Here is an 18,318-nt window from a genome sequence, read left to right as displayed (position 1 = left end):
TTATCCAGTGAACGTAAGCTCCTCTATGTTCGGTTTAGGCAAAAAAATGCATGTACAGAGTTTTTACCGAGTTTTTTAAAAACTCGGTACATACGTTTTTTTGCCTAAACCGAATGTAGAGGAGCTGATGTAATAAAAGTTCTTCTAGAAGACGCATGTGCCTCTCTCAACTTTATTCTTCTCCTTCCGACCACGCTAATTTATTATATAAACTTGTTCAAAAGTCCTCGGATCTCAATGAGCTTTCCCCACCGGTTCACCTGTGATCCGTAGACCAGAACGGGTTATGCACACACCCATCAATGCCCACCGTCTCAAACCTCCACCCTAATTTTTTTTAACTCAAAAAAATTACTACTTAAAAGAAGGGTGCATTTATCAAAGTTTCCTCCGCGAAACCTAAGAGGAAATCATTGAAGTTAAAAGCACCTCAGTGTAGAGAGAGGGAGAGAGGGAGAGAGAGAATGGTACACGCAAAGACGGACTCGGAGGTGACGAGCATCGCACCTTCGTCGCCGACAAGATCGCCGCGGAGGCCGGTGTACTATGTTCAGAGCCCCTCTCGAGATTCCCACGACGGCGAGAAGACGACGGCTTCTTTCCACTCAACTCCGGTTCTGAGCCCAACTGCTTCTCCTCCGCACTCACATTCCTCGGTCGGCCACCATTCCCGCGAATCCTCCTCCACCCGCTTCTCCGGCTCCCTCAAACCAGGCGCTTCCCGCAAAGTCACTCCCGATGGCGCTGCCGCAGCCGGCCGCCGTGCTGGCCGTCACAAATCCGAAAAACCCTGGAAGGATTGCGATGTCATTGAAGAAGAAGGCCTTCTCGATGACGGGGAAGATCGCCCGCATGGCCTCATCCCTCGTCGCTGCTATTTCCCTGTCTTCATCCTCGCCTTTGCCCTTCTCTTCTCCTTCTTCGCCCTAATCCTCTGGGGAGCCAGCCATTCCCAACGGCCCAAGGTTTCGATGAAGGTACTGTTCCTCAATTTTCAGTATTAGTTTATCCTCCTCGTTCTCCTAATCACTCACCTCTCCCTATATTCTTATATGAAAATGTCGTACAGAGCATAACATTCGAGAATTTCATGATTTCGGCTGGAACAGACGCGTCGCTGGTACCAACGGATTTGGCGACCCTGAATTCAACTGTAAAGATGAGCTTCCGCAACACCGGAACCTTTTTTGGTGTTCATGTGACCTCAACCCCGCTCGATCTATCTTACTATGAGCTCTCCCTCGCCATTGGCAGCGTAAGTTGTGAATTTCAAATCTTCTCTAATTTCTCGGCTAGTTTAATGATCGATTCATCGGAAATTTTCGATCTCTGGCAACCAGATTAAGGAATTCTATCAATCGAGGAAGAGTCAAAGGAATTTAAACATTGTGGTTTCTGGAAACAAGATTCCTCTCTACGGTGGATCTGCGAGTCTCAGCGCTCCGACGGCCGGAAAGAATGGAGCGGTGACGGATGCGCCGCCGGTTCCCCTGACGCTGAGTTTCAAGGTGAGATCTAGGGCTTACGTCCTTGGGAGATTGGTTAAGCCCAAATTCTACACGAGGATTCAGTGCAACGTGTTGATGGATCAGAGCAAGCTCAACAAGCCACTCTTCCTGTAAATCTCATGATTGGACTCTAAGTTCCTGCAAACGTCTGATCCCTCCAACCCCGATCTTCACCCAAGATCCCATAGCCCCATCTAAGGGAATCTCCAACCGAAAAACTCATTTTTCACTCCAAAATGCAATAATACACCAAAATGCAGTAACTTGTCTCCAACCGAACTCCATGTTCTAACACCAAAAAAAGAATATTCCTAAATTATTTCCCATATTTCATTTTATATAATTTTCAAATTTAAAAAAAAACAAATGGCGGGTGAACAGTGCGACGCCAAATATGGCGTCGCACTGTTCATTGGCGAGTGGATGCACATTTCGCGCTCGGTTGGAACGAATTCTCCACGGCAAACGATCGTTTGCGTATCCGTTGGAGATGCCCTTACTATGTTATTGCCCGTAATTGCAAACAATAAATAAATTTTAAAAAATAATAATAAAAGAGAAGTAGCGATGTCCCGTAAAATATATAGTCAAAAACTCAAAATTTACCTGCTTATTACTAAAAAATATATTATTTATATATTTACTATCTATATTTAATATTTAAAAACGTAATGTTCGATAAATATTTATGAAATTCTTGCTGAAATCCTTAGTGGACAGTGCTTGATGCGTAAGATAAAATAACCTTATAATAAAATTTTATCTGATAAATTTATGTCATTTATGTATTTACTTTTTAATATAATTTTGATATATAACTTTGCCTCTTTTTCCTGTATAAAGTTTGGGCCAGACACAACTACTGTCCAGAGACGAATCAAGTGCAGCCACGTCATCCGGTATCGAGTAGTATCAAACTTGGTACTGAGCAGTACCGAGCCGCGGTACCATGTAGGAGGTGACATGATGCATTTTCATTGAGCTCTGGACGACGTTCGGCATCCGCACATAATAATTTCACTAGAGCATAAACCTAAGAAGTTATAATAATTTAATTGTCTCGAACTTAATAAATGGGGGCCAGAGGGCTATAAAATCACATAGCTTCTCTCTTCTTCTCTCTCTTCTGTTCTCTACTTTTGTTGGACAATTTTCTAAGTATGGTTAAGATATCATCCATGAATCATTGTCCAAATAAAATAGAGAAGCCAAAATAATTTCTCAAAATTGTTGAGAAAACAAACAAAGGATTAAGAGGAAGACTCAAAATTTTTCGTGTGAATAATAAATTCTGATATTTCATTAAATGGAGATTCTTTTGATATTTTAGATTTATGAATTTATTCTGGCCGTGATCATAAGATATAATTTGAATGGGAGCAGACAACTTGAAGGACGAGTTGTGGTCCAACAATAAGGGGCTATTTGGTAATAAATATTAGTATATTTAGAGTAAATTAAATACAAAAATTTTAAATTTTAAAATGTTTTATTGAAAAAAAAAAAGTATTTTTTGAGAAATCGAAATTCTATATCTAGTTTATTTTTGAGGTATTTAAAATTCAGTCGAGTAGACTAATTTCAGCATATGTGAAGTTTAGCTGGTCGCTGACCACCATCCGCCACCATTGTCTCGCTCGCTGACCGCCACAATTGCTTGCCACCATTGTTGTCCACTTTTCGCCGTTAATATTGTCCTCACCCAAAAATAGTTTCTTTATTTTGCAAGCAACCAAACATAAAAAAATTAAACACCTGAATTTCTTTAACAATCAACTAAATACTACATCAAAGTAATTAAACTCTTGCAAAATCAAGTATTTCCTATCAATACGCAGTAGCTCACTTTGATCTGTAGGTTGCGAATTTTGGCTATCAACCAAGAGGTCTTAGATTTGAAACTTGAGTATATGATGTGTGCATGAATTTGTCTTAATTAACAAAAAAATTCAAAAAAAAAGTACATATATGTTTATTAATTCACATCTAAATATAGAACATAAATTCATACCCACATAGCCATACATTTTAATTTGGTCTTAAGCTGATTTAATCATAATCAAACTTAGGCTTCATTTGAGACAATTTTCTTTCTGCTTCTTAAAGCAGTTTTCTAATATAAAAATTTTAATTTTTATACAAAAAAACTGCTTTATGAAATAATAAGAAAACCGTCCCACATGAAGCCTTAGTTTATTGGCTTCTATTCAGTTAAACTGTACAAAAACTCAATCTAATTTCCGACCAATTTATGATCTAAGACCTAAATTTACAGCCCTACTCTCAACCCACTGGACTCATTAATCAACTCAACTGTCAAATAAATAAATAATTAGTACTGCAGCACCTACTACTTTGTCTCGTCATTCTATCCATCAAACCAGGTGGTAAATAGCCTTTAAGATATGAAGCAATTCTCACCAATCTCAGCACAGCCATTCCCACAACATTCAAGCTGTGCTACAAGAAGCAGAGCAGCCTTTAAAACATCACTAAAGCTTTAATATTTACTCCACATGATAATTCCTCTTCAAACTTGTAACTGATATGTTAACACTAATGCATTACATATAGATTTAGTATGTATTTCTTCACAATTTTGTTTATCATGCAGCTTTTATGCTTCTGTTGAAGTAGAATGTTTTTGTAATTTAATTTTTTTTTGTTGAGAATAAACTATTTACAATCAAATTTATTGAAGTATGATAATTATAAGAAAATTATTATCTGATTGTTTCAAGAAGGAGAAAAACCTAAGATAGATACCAAAAAATGTTAAGAACAATAGATCTATAGCTTATTTTGGAGACAACTACAGCATCCATAAAGATACCCAAAATGTTGCAGCTATAAAAAGAGCTAATGTTCTACCATTTCTAAAGAGGGATTTGCACGCATATCATTTTGTATCATGTTATTTACATATTTAACATCTAAAATTTTAATATTTCATATCTATCATCCATAGATAACTTTAAAATCAAATATGTCATTCCTATATTTCAGTCCTACCACCTATAGTCCCATACCATCCTATAAACTTTAATATTTCATTCATTGCGTTGGTAGACATGAAATATTAAAATTTTAGATGTTATATATATAAATAATATGATATAAAGTGATATGTATGTGATCGCTTTGAAAAAATCCTTTAACAAGTGTGAACCTTACTCTCAGGAATTTACGATTCCCTTTAATTTTTTCAGAGGTAGATTGGGTGTAATATTTAACCAAATTTCTCATGAGAGTAGTGTTAAAATTTATTTAGATATGAGTTCTGCTTCTTATGAGCGCAAGCCCTCATATTTAATTACGTCTCCTAACGCATTGGAAGAACACTAATGATTATGGCTAGCACTTTTTAAAAGTACTAATGATTATGATGAGCACTTTCTAAAAGTAAACCCAATTAAAAAATCTTTTAGGCCAAAAATTGCCTCAGAAATTTCATAATTAGAATGGGCTCATAGATTAGTATCGAGTCAAATATCTAATAATTAGACTAATCTCACGCAAATCGAAGAAAAAGACCCATTCAAATGCAATGTCTTTCTAACCCTTCATTAACTTTTACTAAAAATATTAATAGAACTGCCACGAAACTTAAACTAGATGCTCAATCATGTCGACTCAGTGGCAAGCAAATCAATTTGAAAAGAAAATGCATCACATTAAGGGACCAGCAGATTGATGGACTGAAATATAAATATTACAACATTTTAATTGTCATTTTATTTATATTTAATCAAACCATATGTAGAAGAAGAATCGAAGAAATTCAACATATTCCAATAACTGAAAAGAACCAAACACAGAGAAACTCACACAAGCAGCAACTAGCAATTCTACCACCCAACGTTCCCAAATCGACAAACAGAGAGTCCAAACAAGCCACATTCCGAACAAAGATGAAAGAACCAACAAATCGGACCGAAAGAGAGATCAAGAGATGTCGGATCACCTGCGGCAACGGGAAATAGCGTTGCATCCGCGAGTGTAAGGGTAAACGGGCCCTCTCGAGCGGTAGCAGTTGTGGGTGTAGTAGGATCGGCCGGAGCGAGGCGGACAGGGAACGCGATTGGCCGATAGGGCGCCGTACGAGATGTAGTAGTGCGCGAGGTGTCGCCGGCGCCGGAAGAGCGAGCGCCGTTGGAATCCGCTTTCGTCGGCATCTCCGGTGATATCCTCGTCGGGATCGGAGCCGAATGAGTAGGGGTAAGCGAAGGCGGCGCCGGGCCAGTCGATGGAGTCGGTGATGAGATGGAGGCTGCCGGGATCCACTTGGGCATTGGCATTGCCGGCGAGGGAGGAGATGGATATGAGGAAGAGCAGAGCGGCGAGGAGGGAGGAGGCTGTGAATGCCATGGATTCACGGGTTAGGAGAGAGAGGAGGGGAGGAGGTGGGGAAGAAGTAGAGAAGAAGTACTGTGAGCTCTCATGTGACGACAACGTGAGGGGCGCAGGCACTTTTACTCGGCTTTCCTGTGGCGGTTTGTATGGCGTGTCAGATGGTTGAGCATTGAACAATTATCGAAGTTTTTAGTCGTGCAGGCCAATGATAAGGAGACATGTGGAAATAATTAGCCGTTTGCTGTTTGTGGGATGCATAAGATGGCGGGGATATTTCGTGAGCCGTGCGGCGCAGTTCAATGTGATGACTGATAGGAATCATACACTGGATCGGGACCATCCGGTGGGGTGGTAATGAGAATAAGAAAAAAGAAGAGTAATTAAAATAAAGTATTTTTTATTTTAGTTATTTTTATAAATATTATTATTGAGTGCTTAAATATTTGAGTATATAGGATATATGTTTTATATCTCAGTGTTACAAAAAAATTAAGATGCATATATAAAATTAGTAAGACCTTAAAAATTTTATGCGAAAAATTCAGAAAAGAAAAATATCACGTGATTTGATCCAATTGAAAAATTAACTATGTAGTAAGTGATACACGAATCATTCTTTTTTCATTGTTAAAGAAACAAGGGTTTAAATAAACGTCTGATTTTTTCTGAGGGAGATTAGAAAAATCAAGTACCCACGGAGTGACAGTTAACATCCAACAATAAGGTATTATTTTTCGATATGGATTATAAAAAATAGATATCCACGAGAGGAAAGATATACCCAACAATAAAATTAATATTGTTGGTATTCTAGAGATTGTGGACATTTCTAATGCTGATCATTGGTGGCCATGGTGGCTGTCGGCGGCAGTAACTGAAGGGGTCATCGACGGCGATGGTTGTAAAATGTAAGAGAGATTTATCTATTTCTCTCTATTCTTTCTCTCATGTGGAGACTGCGCTATATTTATAAGCTTTTTTGGATGAACATTTTGATAATTTAAACCATAATCCAAAACATGTCATTGTATGACCCATTTCCTTTAATTGTATACCTTTTTAGGCTTTTGTCATATGAGGTTTTATGCACACGTGTTCATTATGAGACATTTACCTTTAAAGGTGTTTGAATATTCTTAAACCTTATGAGACTTTTATCTTATGAGGTTTTGAATGAGTGGGGATAGGGGGGTGTAAATGAGTTGACTTGAGAAGGAGTCATGCCTACCTCGAGCTCGACTCGTTAGTCAAATTGTGAGCTCGAACTTGAGTTGAGCCCAAAATGCCAGCTTGTGCTTGACTCATGGTTATATAAACAGGCTGGCAAGTGACGCCATCTGATTCCGTCAGAGATGATGAAGGCGTGTCGTCGCTATATATTTTGTTGTTGCGTGAGAAGGGGAGAGGAATTCGCTACATATTTCATTGTTGTGTGAGAAAGGGAGAATAGGAGGCAAAATAGCTTTTTCTTGGAAAGATAACCAATGAACATATACTTTATTTTTATATTTTGAAAATTGCTTTAATATCATTAATGAAGAGCATCTTTTTTGGTGAACCAATACTATTTTTTTGGGAGTATAAGTCTATTTTGATTTATTTATAGAAAAAATTTATTTGTTGATTAATTTAAGTAAAATAATTCAATTAATCAAATAAATATGAGCCAGCTCGCGAGCCGAGCCTCATTGAGCTCAAGATTAAGCTCGAGCTCATGGCTTGATAAGCTCGACTCGCAAGCTCGTTATCGAGTCTAGCTCGAGCCTACTCGCAAACTGGCTAGGCTCACTTATACGCCTAAGTGGTGACCATATTAACCGATTGCTCTCATGGAGTCTTTTTGTGAGGATCTTGTCCACTACTAGCTTCCTTTAGAGGCTATCTCATATGCATGTCTTTCTGATGTTATGAGTGGAGAGTGGAGACCCTATTTACCACTTATCCTCATGGGATCTTTTTAGTGAGGATCATGCCCACTGTTAGCTTTCCATGGATGCTACCTCATGATAATGTCTTCTTGGGTTTTTTACTATATACAATATTTCTTTACATAAAGTTTCATTAATAATACAAATAAAACTTACTTGAAAGATAAAACAATAAAAAAATCTAAAGAGTTAGAATCCTTTGAATAATTTCAAATAAGAAGGTTCTCTTAATCCATGACTCTTCTAATCTTCTCTATTCTAAGGCTGATGATCTGTAAGTTGCTATTGTAAATAATGACTTGAATACTCTTATCAAAAAGATGTTCAATTTCCTCCTTTAATTAAAAGCATTTTTCAGTTGAGTGCACTTTTGAATGGTAGAAGTTAAAGTATTAAGATTGATCTCCGAAGTTTAGATTCTTGAAGGGCATCGATCACTTGAGATGTTCAGAATTTTTAATATTCATCAAAATATTAGTTATTGATGTATTTAAAGCGGTATAGTTAGGTGACTTTGAACTAATTTGGTGATAATCATTTTTTGACTTTTCCTTCCTTCGTTTGAATTCTTGTGAATTTTTACGTTTTGAAGAGGATTGCTCAAACTGCTTTCAATGAGCAATGAGGGCTTCATCTCCAGTTATTTGAGCTTCTACTAAATGAATCGGATCAGTGTATGAGCGAATAGTCTCTAACATTAATGGGAGTAGAACAGTTCAGGTCGAAGAATTCTTAGAAAAGCATCTCTTAATAATTCATGATTTATTTTTGGAATTTAACGCACTTCAAAGAAAATCTTCTAAAGTATTCTTTTAGTGTTTCTCTCTCATTTTGACGAATCACAGAAAGATAGGAGTCATTGATAATTCTTCGATTTGCAATGAATTGTTCAATAAAAAGTCTGACAAACTTGGTGAAGTTATGGATAGTATTTCTGGAGAGTTAGTATAAACAAGTGTGAGCTTGACCCTTAAGAGTAATAAACAACAGAGTTAAATCTTGTTAGTATTGTGGAGATTGTGATTATTTCTGATGCTGATCGTCAATGGAAATAGTGATTGTTGGCAATAATACCTATTGGTTGTGTCGTTGGCGGTGATGACTGAAAAATGCAAGAGAGCTCTCTCTAGTTCTCTCTATTATTCGTCTCTCTCATGTGGAGAATGAGCTCTATTTATAGGCTTATTTGGATTGACATTTTGGTAATTTGAATTGGAATAAAAAATACTTCATTATATGGCCATATTTTTTCCTTGATTGTGAAACATTTATTTAGCATTCAAGCACCTTAATGATATCATAGTTGAGTGATCTTGGACTTGTTGGATTCGTCTCGTCGAGCTGCTCGATTCAATTATAAGCATGTCTAATTTGTAAATCATTTGGTAATCCAATTCATGATCTGAAACTTTCAAATATGCTTTAAGCCATTGATTTGAGCCCATTTAGGCTCAAATTAGATTGATTTTAGTGTCATTGGGTTCATCTTATCAAGACATTAAGTTTGACTAGAAATTTGATAATATTGAAATTCGGATGCTCCAAAATTTAATTTTGAAAATTTCCAATTCAATATGCCCAAGATTGTGCCTGATTATGATGACATTAATTATAATTACTTATTTAATAGCATAAATAACATCTAATATAGTTTTTTCCTATATATATAGAGGCCTTTTGGATGAAAAAAAAATGTATTAAAGCTTTAAAAGAAGTTTGTTAAAGGAACCTTTTTTGGTTTTTCTCCTGAGAGCTTTTTTTTTTTTTTAATGAAAATTCTTTTGGCATGCTTAAGGTACTTTAATTGAATGAATAAATAAATCATTTGACATCTATTAAATTAAATGATCTTAAGTTTTTTTTTTTTTTTTTACCATTTGACATCTGCTTAAGGTACTATTAATTGAATGAATAGTTTTTTCCACTATTGTATAATTACAGACAATAAAGTAGTATGAAATTTCAGCTTTTTAAACAAGCAATGGGTGATTAAAACTGTAGAACATACAATAAATCAAACCCAAAATGTACCTTGATGCAGATAACATATCCTACAGAGTTTAACAGTTCAAAACTTTACACCATTCAGGTTCCAGTTTGATGTTTTTCAGCTCTTATGATGACCAAAAGTGAAAATTTTGCTTCAATCCCCTTCCTCAACCTACAACTTCGGAGAGGCAAAGCTTTCATATCTTAAGACTCCATATAATAAATAGGATTTTTCTCAAATCTAGAAGGAGGAGAGACACCCAAACCTCTTCCTAAACACCATTGATTACGCATATTATGAATCATAAGAAAGACACATGCAGAATCATTGAATAAGACACAACAAAAGATCTTCCAGCTCAATTATGCCATGGAATTTTCTCAGAGTCGGACAATTAGTTTTACTGGAATCAAACGCATTAATCCATGAAGAGCTTCATATATCCAAAAAAAAAAAAAAAATCTCGCTTCTGAACATAAGATCCTCGTAAGAAATTCATATATCAGTACTGTATCATCCACAATAATTGCATTAATAGATAACAACAATACAATAGAAATGCGTCACATGCCTTTCAACAATATCATGTAAATCAAATATTCCTACGATGCATTGTTCCCACTCTTAACAAGCTGACAAATGCAACGTACAATCTCTGAGATTTAAAACCTCAAAAGATTTTCTTCTTATAACCAACCTGGTAATGCACCAATATTTACATTATAGAACAATACCAATTGAAGATCACAAACTGGAATTATTTCCAGATCAGTAAGATATGATTCATGTTTGGACACAACATCATACAAGCTGAAGAATCTAAGGTCAAAAATAGAAAAAAAAAATTGGGTTAGGATGGTTCCACAAAGTTTTCTTTTGAGACCTTTAGATCAATTAAGGCAAACTCATACACAAATCACATATGTAAAACTCGAATCCGAGACCTCTTAGTTGGTAGTCAAAGCACCAACCAACAGACGAAGGAGAGTTGCGTATGGCTCCGCAAAATTGTTGAAATTTATTTTAAGATGATTGTAATACATAAATAATTAATCTAAATTTACATTACATTCATCTCAAAATAAATTCAAAGGTATCCTAACTACAAATTAGATAAGGATATCATCATCGAAATCATACCAATCCTAGAACAATCTAAAAAGATGCTAAACTGTAATGAACAAAAGGTCCAAACCATAAAATATCACTAAGACAATGAAACATTCAGACATGTACAGCATTACATAGCACATATCTTCATTAATCCCACACGTTATGGTTATCAACTCAAAAATTGTGTATAACAAAATAAGAAAAACCATTACTTACTGTAACAAGTTACTAGAAGATGATCCGACTGCTATAAAAGAAAAAGTAAGAGTGTAGAGTTAGAAGAAAACAAACGGACATAAGTTAATTATCATCATTGTTAGGACAATCTCTCGCAAGATGCTCAGGCTCCCCACAGTTATAGCATCCCCTTACGCCACCAGAGTATCCGCCGATACTAAAATTTACAAAGTTTGCTCTTTCTTGTTTACAATCCCTCTTCAAATGCCCACTTTGTCCACAATTATAGCATGAGCCTCCAAATCCTCGGCCATTGGAGCCACTAGTTTGCTTGCAATCCCTTGCCAGATGCCCTGATTGCCCACAGGTATAGCAAGCGCCACCTCCTCCTGCCTCTCCTTGATAGCTTCGAGGGCAATCCCTTGCCAAGTGTCCATTTTTCCCACAATTATAACATGAGCCAACAAAAGCACGTCCGTTTCTACCCCAAATCCTTCTTCCACCTCTCCCAAATTCTTCGCGGCCAATTCCACCCCCTTTACTCCATCCTGAGAAGCCCCCTCCCCCACTACTTTCCCCCGCAAGAATATCTATTCCTGAGGGACCAGTGACATTAACAGCCTTCATTCGTCCGTTCTCCCCTTTTTCAACGGAGAACTCCACGACATCGCCTTGTGTAATCATCCGAGACCCTTCCGAGCGGATGGAGCTGTAATGGACGAAGATATCCTCTCTGCCTATATCAGAAGCCACGAAACCGTATCGCCTCTACCCACTGAACCACTTCACTATCCCCGTCAGTCGTTTCCTCTGCGACATGTCACCGTAACCCTAACACCAAATCCCCGTCCCCCACAAAAGATTGCAGTGGAAAGAAATAGAGAAGGTAGCGGGCAAAAAATCTAGGTCAGGATTGGAGAAGAAAGGCTTAGAGATGTTCTATATTACCTCTGGCGATCAAGAAAAAAATGCGTCTCGTCGATTCCCCGCCTTTCCCTCCTTTTCACCAACTTTTGTTTTTGGCAAGAAAAAAGCGGGCTCGTGAAAAATTAGAGAACCAGCTGGCGGTGCGGACCATTGTGTTACTTGTAGACGGCTGAGATTGGTGGATGTTAGAAAGAAGAAACTGTGTACGGATTTCAATAATTTTAACAGACGGTGTCTTGGTTCTTGACTAAAAAAAAAAAGAAAAAACCTTTTCCTTATTAATGAAATCATATAAGCTATCAAGATGTCCATAGATTTGAAATATAGTTTGGTGGACTTAGGCATCTTAGTTAGTCAAATTCAAAATAAAAATCCTTGAAAATCAATCCAGCTTCAATTCATAAATCACTTTATATCGAATGCTACTCTTCTCTCCTTGTTGATCAGATAAGAGAAAGCCTTCTAGTTGGTCTAAGAAAGTCACCTAGGTCTCTCCATTTAGCTTATAGTGGTTAGATCAAATAATATATTTCAATAAGATATGAGACCTTAGGTTGGCCGCCTCATTTATTCAATCATTATGTCTGAATTTATTTACAAGATTCTAAGAAACCCTTCATTTTAAACTTATGTTGCAATAATCATCATTCCATGCTCTAGCCACTCATATATATATGCTATATGGACATCTCTTATCCAGAGTAACATTCATATCCTAAGGATTCCTTAGAGCATCGTAATGCTCATTTGCCCTATATTATCATTATTCTTAAGAATCATTACCACCTACCATTCATTGATCTTTCGATGCTCTCCCTAGCTTGCCATATGGACCGCTTTGTTTGGTATTGCCAAAACTAGAAGTTCATGGATCCCACATTGTTATCCATCTCAGAATCGCCTCAAACTACTCAAATAACTATAAAGATTATATCTTTAAGACTTCATATGGGATGATACATAATTAAAACCTAGCGCATAAACTCCATCAAATTAAAACTTGAGAGAATAGTAGCTTGAAAATTGAGATAATATCTAATATAATCTCCTTCATGTAGTAGTGGAACCTTCCCCCCTCCCCTTATAATTGACATAAATTATTTAATGAACCACATAAATCATGCATACTTCCTTTTCTCTCTTTCAACTACTCTTAATACTCTAGATGGTTAACTTTCACTCCATTCGGAAGTAATCCAACCTAAACGTTCAACCTTGTTATCATTTATTATAGGTTAAGGCTATTCATTCTCCTTCTTTTGTTAATCATCCGGCCTAAAAAAAATCTCCTTCACTAGTTTTGGTCATTCATATTTTTATTAAATTGATAGATTTCATGAGCTTGATTACTCCCCCAAATGGCTTTCAAGTTAATGGTGTATTATAAAATATATTTTTTTCCAAAAAAACACGATCATTAATCCCTTAATTGATTTAAAATTCTTCAAACTCGATCTCATCACTCAATCAGGTTAAGGGACAATACACTTAAGTGAAAACAATTTGTAGAACTTCAAGGTTATTTATTAATATTGGCATAATGTTTATATCCTTATAGATGTTTATGTAATAAATTGATTATATCATTATAGATTTTTATGCATCAAAGTAGATCATTATTCAAGAAAGTAACTAACAAAGAAAACAAATAAGAGAAGATTTAATTCCATATTTGGTTAGTCTATTAAGACTCTTTACTTATGTTGCTTTGTCCATAGTTATTATAACTTAAAAATTTACAAAATATATATATTTTTTATCTATCATAGTTAAAAAGTATTTCTTGAATTATTATAAATCCAAATCACAAACTAATTTCATCAGAATTTTTTAAATAAAATGAGATATTTTATGAAAAATTTTCTATAATTTTTTGAATCCCCAAAAGAATTTCTTGAATTTTACATTGAAAATAGTTATAATAATATTATTATTTTATTAAAAAAATAAATATCTAAAACTAGAATAGATTTTATTAAATGGCTTTAATCCTATTTCCCTTTCATTTTTGTGCAACATAGAATAAAAGAGAGGAGACAAAAAAGGAAGCTAGGGTTTGGCGGTCATGGAGCCATTTTCGTCCATCGGCCCAATCAAAAAATGTATTCGTCTTGAAGTAGGTTACATTTTTTCTATTTCAGTTTTCAATAATTTGATATTTTTTAAATTTTCTAATCAAAATTGTATTTCTATGACCGAAAAATGAGGATAACTTTATTTTGGTAAGACTTTCTTCAGGTAATTTTTTATATGTTATGGAGATTAAGATTACAATTTTGTCTATTCAAAAAATTGTTTTGATATTTTAAAATAGTATTTCAGTTCAATTAAAGCTTCATAATGATATTTTATACAATCTCTGGTTATTTGGTTATATTTTGAAACAATGAATTTTTGTTCATAAGTATTTATATTGCCTACCATTGAGGCATTTTAATAATTTCTGAATTTAATCTAATTATGCATTAATTAATAAAATTCATCAAAAAATATGAAAAAAAAGATGTTATGTCTGCACCATTGGGCGATAGAGGTAGGATTTTGTTATGTCAGTGCCAGTGGGCGATCAAGATAGGAATTTGTTATACCGATGCCAGTAAGAGGCCATGGTGGGATTCCGTTATGCTAGTGCAAGTGAACCACTAAGGTGAGTTTATTTTATGCAAAGGCATGTGGGCTATCGAGTTGGGATTCCGTTAACGAAACTATAAAGATAAACAAAAAATTGGGCTAATAACCATTTTGATAAAATGAATATCTACTTATATATAATTTCTTTGGTTTCAGCTTCAGCTTATGCTTTAGTTACAGTCTCAAATTTTTGTGTTGTCTTTTACAACAAAATATTTTCAGTTCTTTTGGTTTTAGTTATTGATTCCAGTTTTAGGCTGTGATAGCCTACTAAGTTTTATTAGCTCATTCTTGTTTGTGTTTCTGTTTTCAGGTTAAGGGAAATATAGTGAGCGAGCTAAGTAGTTTCATATAACAGACTCTAATATATATTGCAGGTATATTTTTGTTAGTTTTGACTTTTGCAGGTTTGACTTTTATTTTATTTTTCTCTCTATTGATAATCGCTATTGTAGATATATTTTAGATTGTATATGTTTTTAGATAATGTATAGAAAATTATTTTGAGATTTAGTAGTCTGTGCTTTATATTGAATTCAAAAGTGATTTTATGTAGTATATAAATTGAAAGTTTCATTTTAGTACTTCTTCAACCAGATCTTGAGATTGATCATGCCATAATCGGACACGGTATGACCTATGAAATTTTGGGTCATATCAGACCGGATTGTGACAATAACTCCCCAAGTTTTAGCATGAGTTATGCCAAATTTTTTGAACACTTGTCATGGAGCAAGTTTTCCTTTGCAAGTTTCTTATAAGGGCGATGATTAACAAAATATTCATTCAAACGATCTTCCTTTATTAACTTATCGAGTTGAGATTCGAAAAACCTATATTCTTTAATGATTGGTAGTGGCCTTTATAACAGAGCTTGTGCTTAATCGTGTAAAAAAAATTAATTTGAAGGACATATGAAACATTCTCAAGATCATTCAAAATCTATCTAATCCTCAAACATCCAAAGGATACACACCTCCAGTAAAGGATACTAATGATGAAGATATAATTATACTCAATAATATGTCATTTGAGATCTTGAGATGGAATAATATATCAGGTAAGAAAATAACACATTCAAAAGACTAGGATAAGGCATGCCATCTTAAATATCCCTTATATAAGATTTACCCTTCTATTTCCATGACACTTACATTAATAGAAATGATAGTGGCTCTAAAAAATCACCTAAGAAAAGAGTCTCCCCCTATAAAGGAGACCATCTTGCGAAGAGTCATTAATGCCATTATAAGCCATAAGATTACAAATAGTATATATACACATAAACTCATAAATAGATATACATAAAAATATACATATAAATACATAGACATGATAAAGCATATAAAAATTTGAGCCCTCACCAAAAAAAAAAAAATCAAAGATTGTATTACTCCTTATAATGAAAAAGTCTTTTATGCATAACATTTCCCTTATTCTCTTCTCTCTCCACACACACACACACTCACTCACACACACACACACACTCTCTCTCTCTCTCTCTCTCTCTCTCTCTCTCTCTCTCTCTCTCTCTCTCTCTCTGACACACACACACACACACACAATTATCTCATCCTCTTATGCATACCCTTCATCTTCTTCTTCTCAACTTAGTTAAACATATCATTTTCACTCTCTCAAACTCCTAGACACTCTCTTATATATAATTAAGCATTTACACTTTATTCTTCTACAACCTATCATCTAAAAGAGAATAATTTTTAGATAATTGCTCGAGAAATGGAGTGTAAATGGGTTAAAAACTTAAAGAAATCTAAATCTTTTAGAATGAAGTGCACAATAATGAGCACACACTTATGAGATCACAGGCTTTTGAAATTCTCCTTGGTATATGTCTAACTCTATTGTATCTAAAAAAAAAAAACTCTATTGTATCTTAATATGTGATGATAGGACTTACATGGGCATACATGAGAGGGGCAATAACATGTTCGAGTTAAATTAATTTAGTTCACCTTGACGTAGATAATTTTGGTTATTTGGGATTTGATTTGAGTAGCCCTTACATTTATATTATCAACTTGATGTGTCATACCTTATTTATGAGCTATTATGACAACCCACTCAACTTTTATAGAAAGAAATTCAAAAACTAAAATGATAAAGCGATCATGACAGGTGTAATCTACATTCGATCATATGTAAATATACATCATCACATGTAATTTATATTGCAATATCAATTCATCCACCCAATATAAATTTAGACAATATGCCCAAAACTTTCACATTAATCTACTCCTCTTCTTAAGACGAGCATTTAACAAAATTGGAATTTAAGAAGAAAATTAACTTTAAGAAGTTTTGTTAATGAATTATAAATCAACGAGTTTATGCTAGTGCTAGTGAACCATCAAGGTGAGTTTATGTTATGCAGAGGCATGCGGGCTATCGAGTTAGAATTATGTTAACAAAACTATAAAGATAAACAAAAAAATTGGGCTAATAACCATTCTGATAAAATGAATATCTACTTATAATTTATTTGGTTTCAGCTTCAGCTTATGCTTTAGTTACAGTCTCAAATTTTTGTGTTGTCTTTTACAACACAATATTTTCAGTTCTTTTGATTTTAGTTATTGATTCATGTTTTAGGTTGTGATAGCCTACAAAGTCTTATTAGCTCATTCTTGTTTGTGTTGCTGTTTTCAGGTTAAGGGAAATGTAGTGAGTGAGCTAAGTAGTTTCATATAACAAACTCTGATATATATTGTAGGTATATTTTTGTTAGTTTTGATTTTTGCATGTTTGGCTTTTATTTTATTTTTCTCTCTATTGACAATCGCTGTTGTAGATATATTTCAGATTGTATATGTTTTTAGATAATGTGTAGAAAATTATTTTGAGATTTAGTAGTCTTCTGCCTTATATTGAATTCAATAGTGATTTTATATAGTATATAAATTGAAAGTTTCATTTTAGTACTTCTTCAACCAGATCTTGGGATTGCTCATGCCATAATCGGACAAGGTATGACCAATGAAATTTTGGGTCATATAAGATCGGATTGTGACAATAACTCCCCAAGTTTTAGCATGAGTTATGCCAAATATTTTGAACACTTTTCATGGAGCAAGTTTTCCTTTGCAAGTTTCTTATAAGGGTGATGATTAACAAAATATTCATTCAAACGATCCTCTCTTATTAACTTATCGAGTTGAGATTTGAAAAACCTATATTCTTTAATGATTGGTAGTGGCCTTTATAACATAGTTGTTGCTTAATCGTGTAAAAAAAAATTAATTTGAAGAACATATGAAACATTATCAAGATCATTCAAAATCTATCTAATCCTCAAACATCCAAAGGATACACACCTCGAGACATAAGAGGATACTAATGATGAAGATATAATTATCCTCAATAATATGTCATTTGAGATCTTGAGATGGAATAATATATCACGTAAGAAAATAACACATTCAAAAGACTAGGATAAGGCATGTCATCTTAAATATCCCTTATATAAGATTAGCCTCCTATTTCCATGACACTTACATTAATAGAAATTATAATGGCTCTAAAAAATCACCTAAGAAAAGAGTCTCCCCCTATAAAGGAGACTGTCTTGCGAAGAGTGATTAATGCCATTGTAAGCTATAAGATTACAAATATATATACACATAAACTCATAAATAGATATACATAAAAATATACATATAAATACATA

At 34.5% G+C, this 18,318-nt stretch overlaps 3 protein-coding genes across 3 annotated transcripts; 1 reads left to right on the top strand and 2 right to left on the bottom strand.

Annotated features, from left to right (window-relative positions):
* Positions 1–422: 422 nt before the first annotated feature.
* LOC110116220 lies at positions 423–1,622 on the top strand. The gene is made up of 3 exons (XM_020849719.2): positions 423–977; positions 1,070–1,255; positions 1,341–1,622. Exons 1-3 carry the CDS (start codon positions 465–467, stop codon positions 1,620–1,622), a joined length of 981 nt encoding a protein of 326 aa, XP_020705378.1. The 5' UTR covers positions 423–464.
* Positions 1,623–5,215: 3,593 nt separating this feature from the next.
* On the bottom strand, positions 5,216–5,977 carry LOC110116235 (protein RALF-like 34). Its single transcript, XM_020849738.2, has one exon. It carries the CDS (start codon positions 5,874–5,876, stop codon positions 5,469–5,471), a length of 408 nt encoding a protein of 135 aa, XP_020705397.1. The 5' UTR covers positions 5,877–5,977; the 3' UTR covers positions 5,216–5,468.
* A 4,979-nt stretch (positions 5,978–10,956) lies between these two features.
* LOC110116231 (cold shock protein 1-like) lies at positions 10,957–12,112 on the bottom strand. Its single transcript, XM_020849733.2, is given in 1 exon segment — positions 10,957–12,112. A coding segment is annotated over 1 exon segment (696 nt). The 5' UTR covers positions 11,889–12,112; the 3' UTR covers positions 10,957–11,192.
* Between the last annotated feature and the right edge of the window lie 6,206 nt (positions 12,113–18,318).

The sequence above is a fragment of the Dendrobium catenatum genome, unplaced genomic scaffold (assembly GCF_001605985.2).
Source record: "Dendrobium catenatum unplaced genomic scaffold, ASM160598v2 fragScaff_scaffold_698, whole genome shotgun sequence".
Lineage (NCBI taxonomy): Eukaryota > Viridiplantae > Streptophyta > Magnoliopsida > Asparagales > Orchidaceae > Dendrobium > Dendrobium catenatum.
This window is presented reverse-complemented; position numbering and strand designations above follow the sequence as displayed.

Bases quoted from the DNA above. Each gene is read 5' to 3' on its own strand.
- LOC110116235 (XM_020849738.2), bottom strand. From the start codon at position 5,876: ATGGCATTCACAGCCTCCTCCCTCCTCGCCGCTCTGCTCTTCCTCATA.
- LOC110116220 (XM_020849719.2), top strand. From the start codon at position 465: ATGGTACACGCAAAGACGGACTCGGAGGTGACGAGCATCGCACCTTCG. The intron at 978-1,069 runs GTACTGTTCCTC...AATGTCGTACAG, and splicing joins GGCCCAAGGTTTCGATGAAG to AGCATAACATTCGAGAATTT. The intron at 1,256-1,340 runs GTAAGTTGTGAA...TCTGGCAACCAG, and splicing joins TCTCCCTCGCCATTGGCAGC to ATTAAGGAATTCTATCAATC.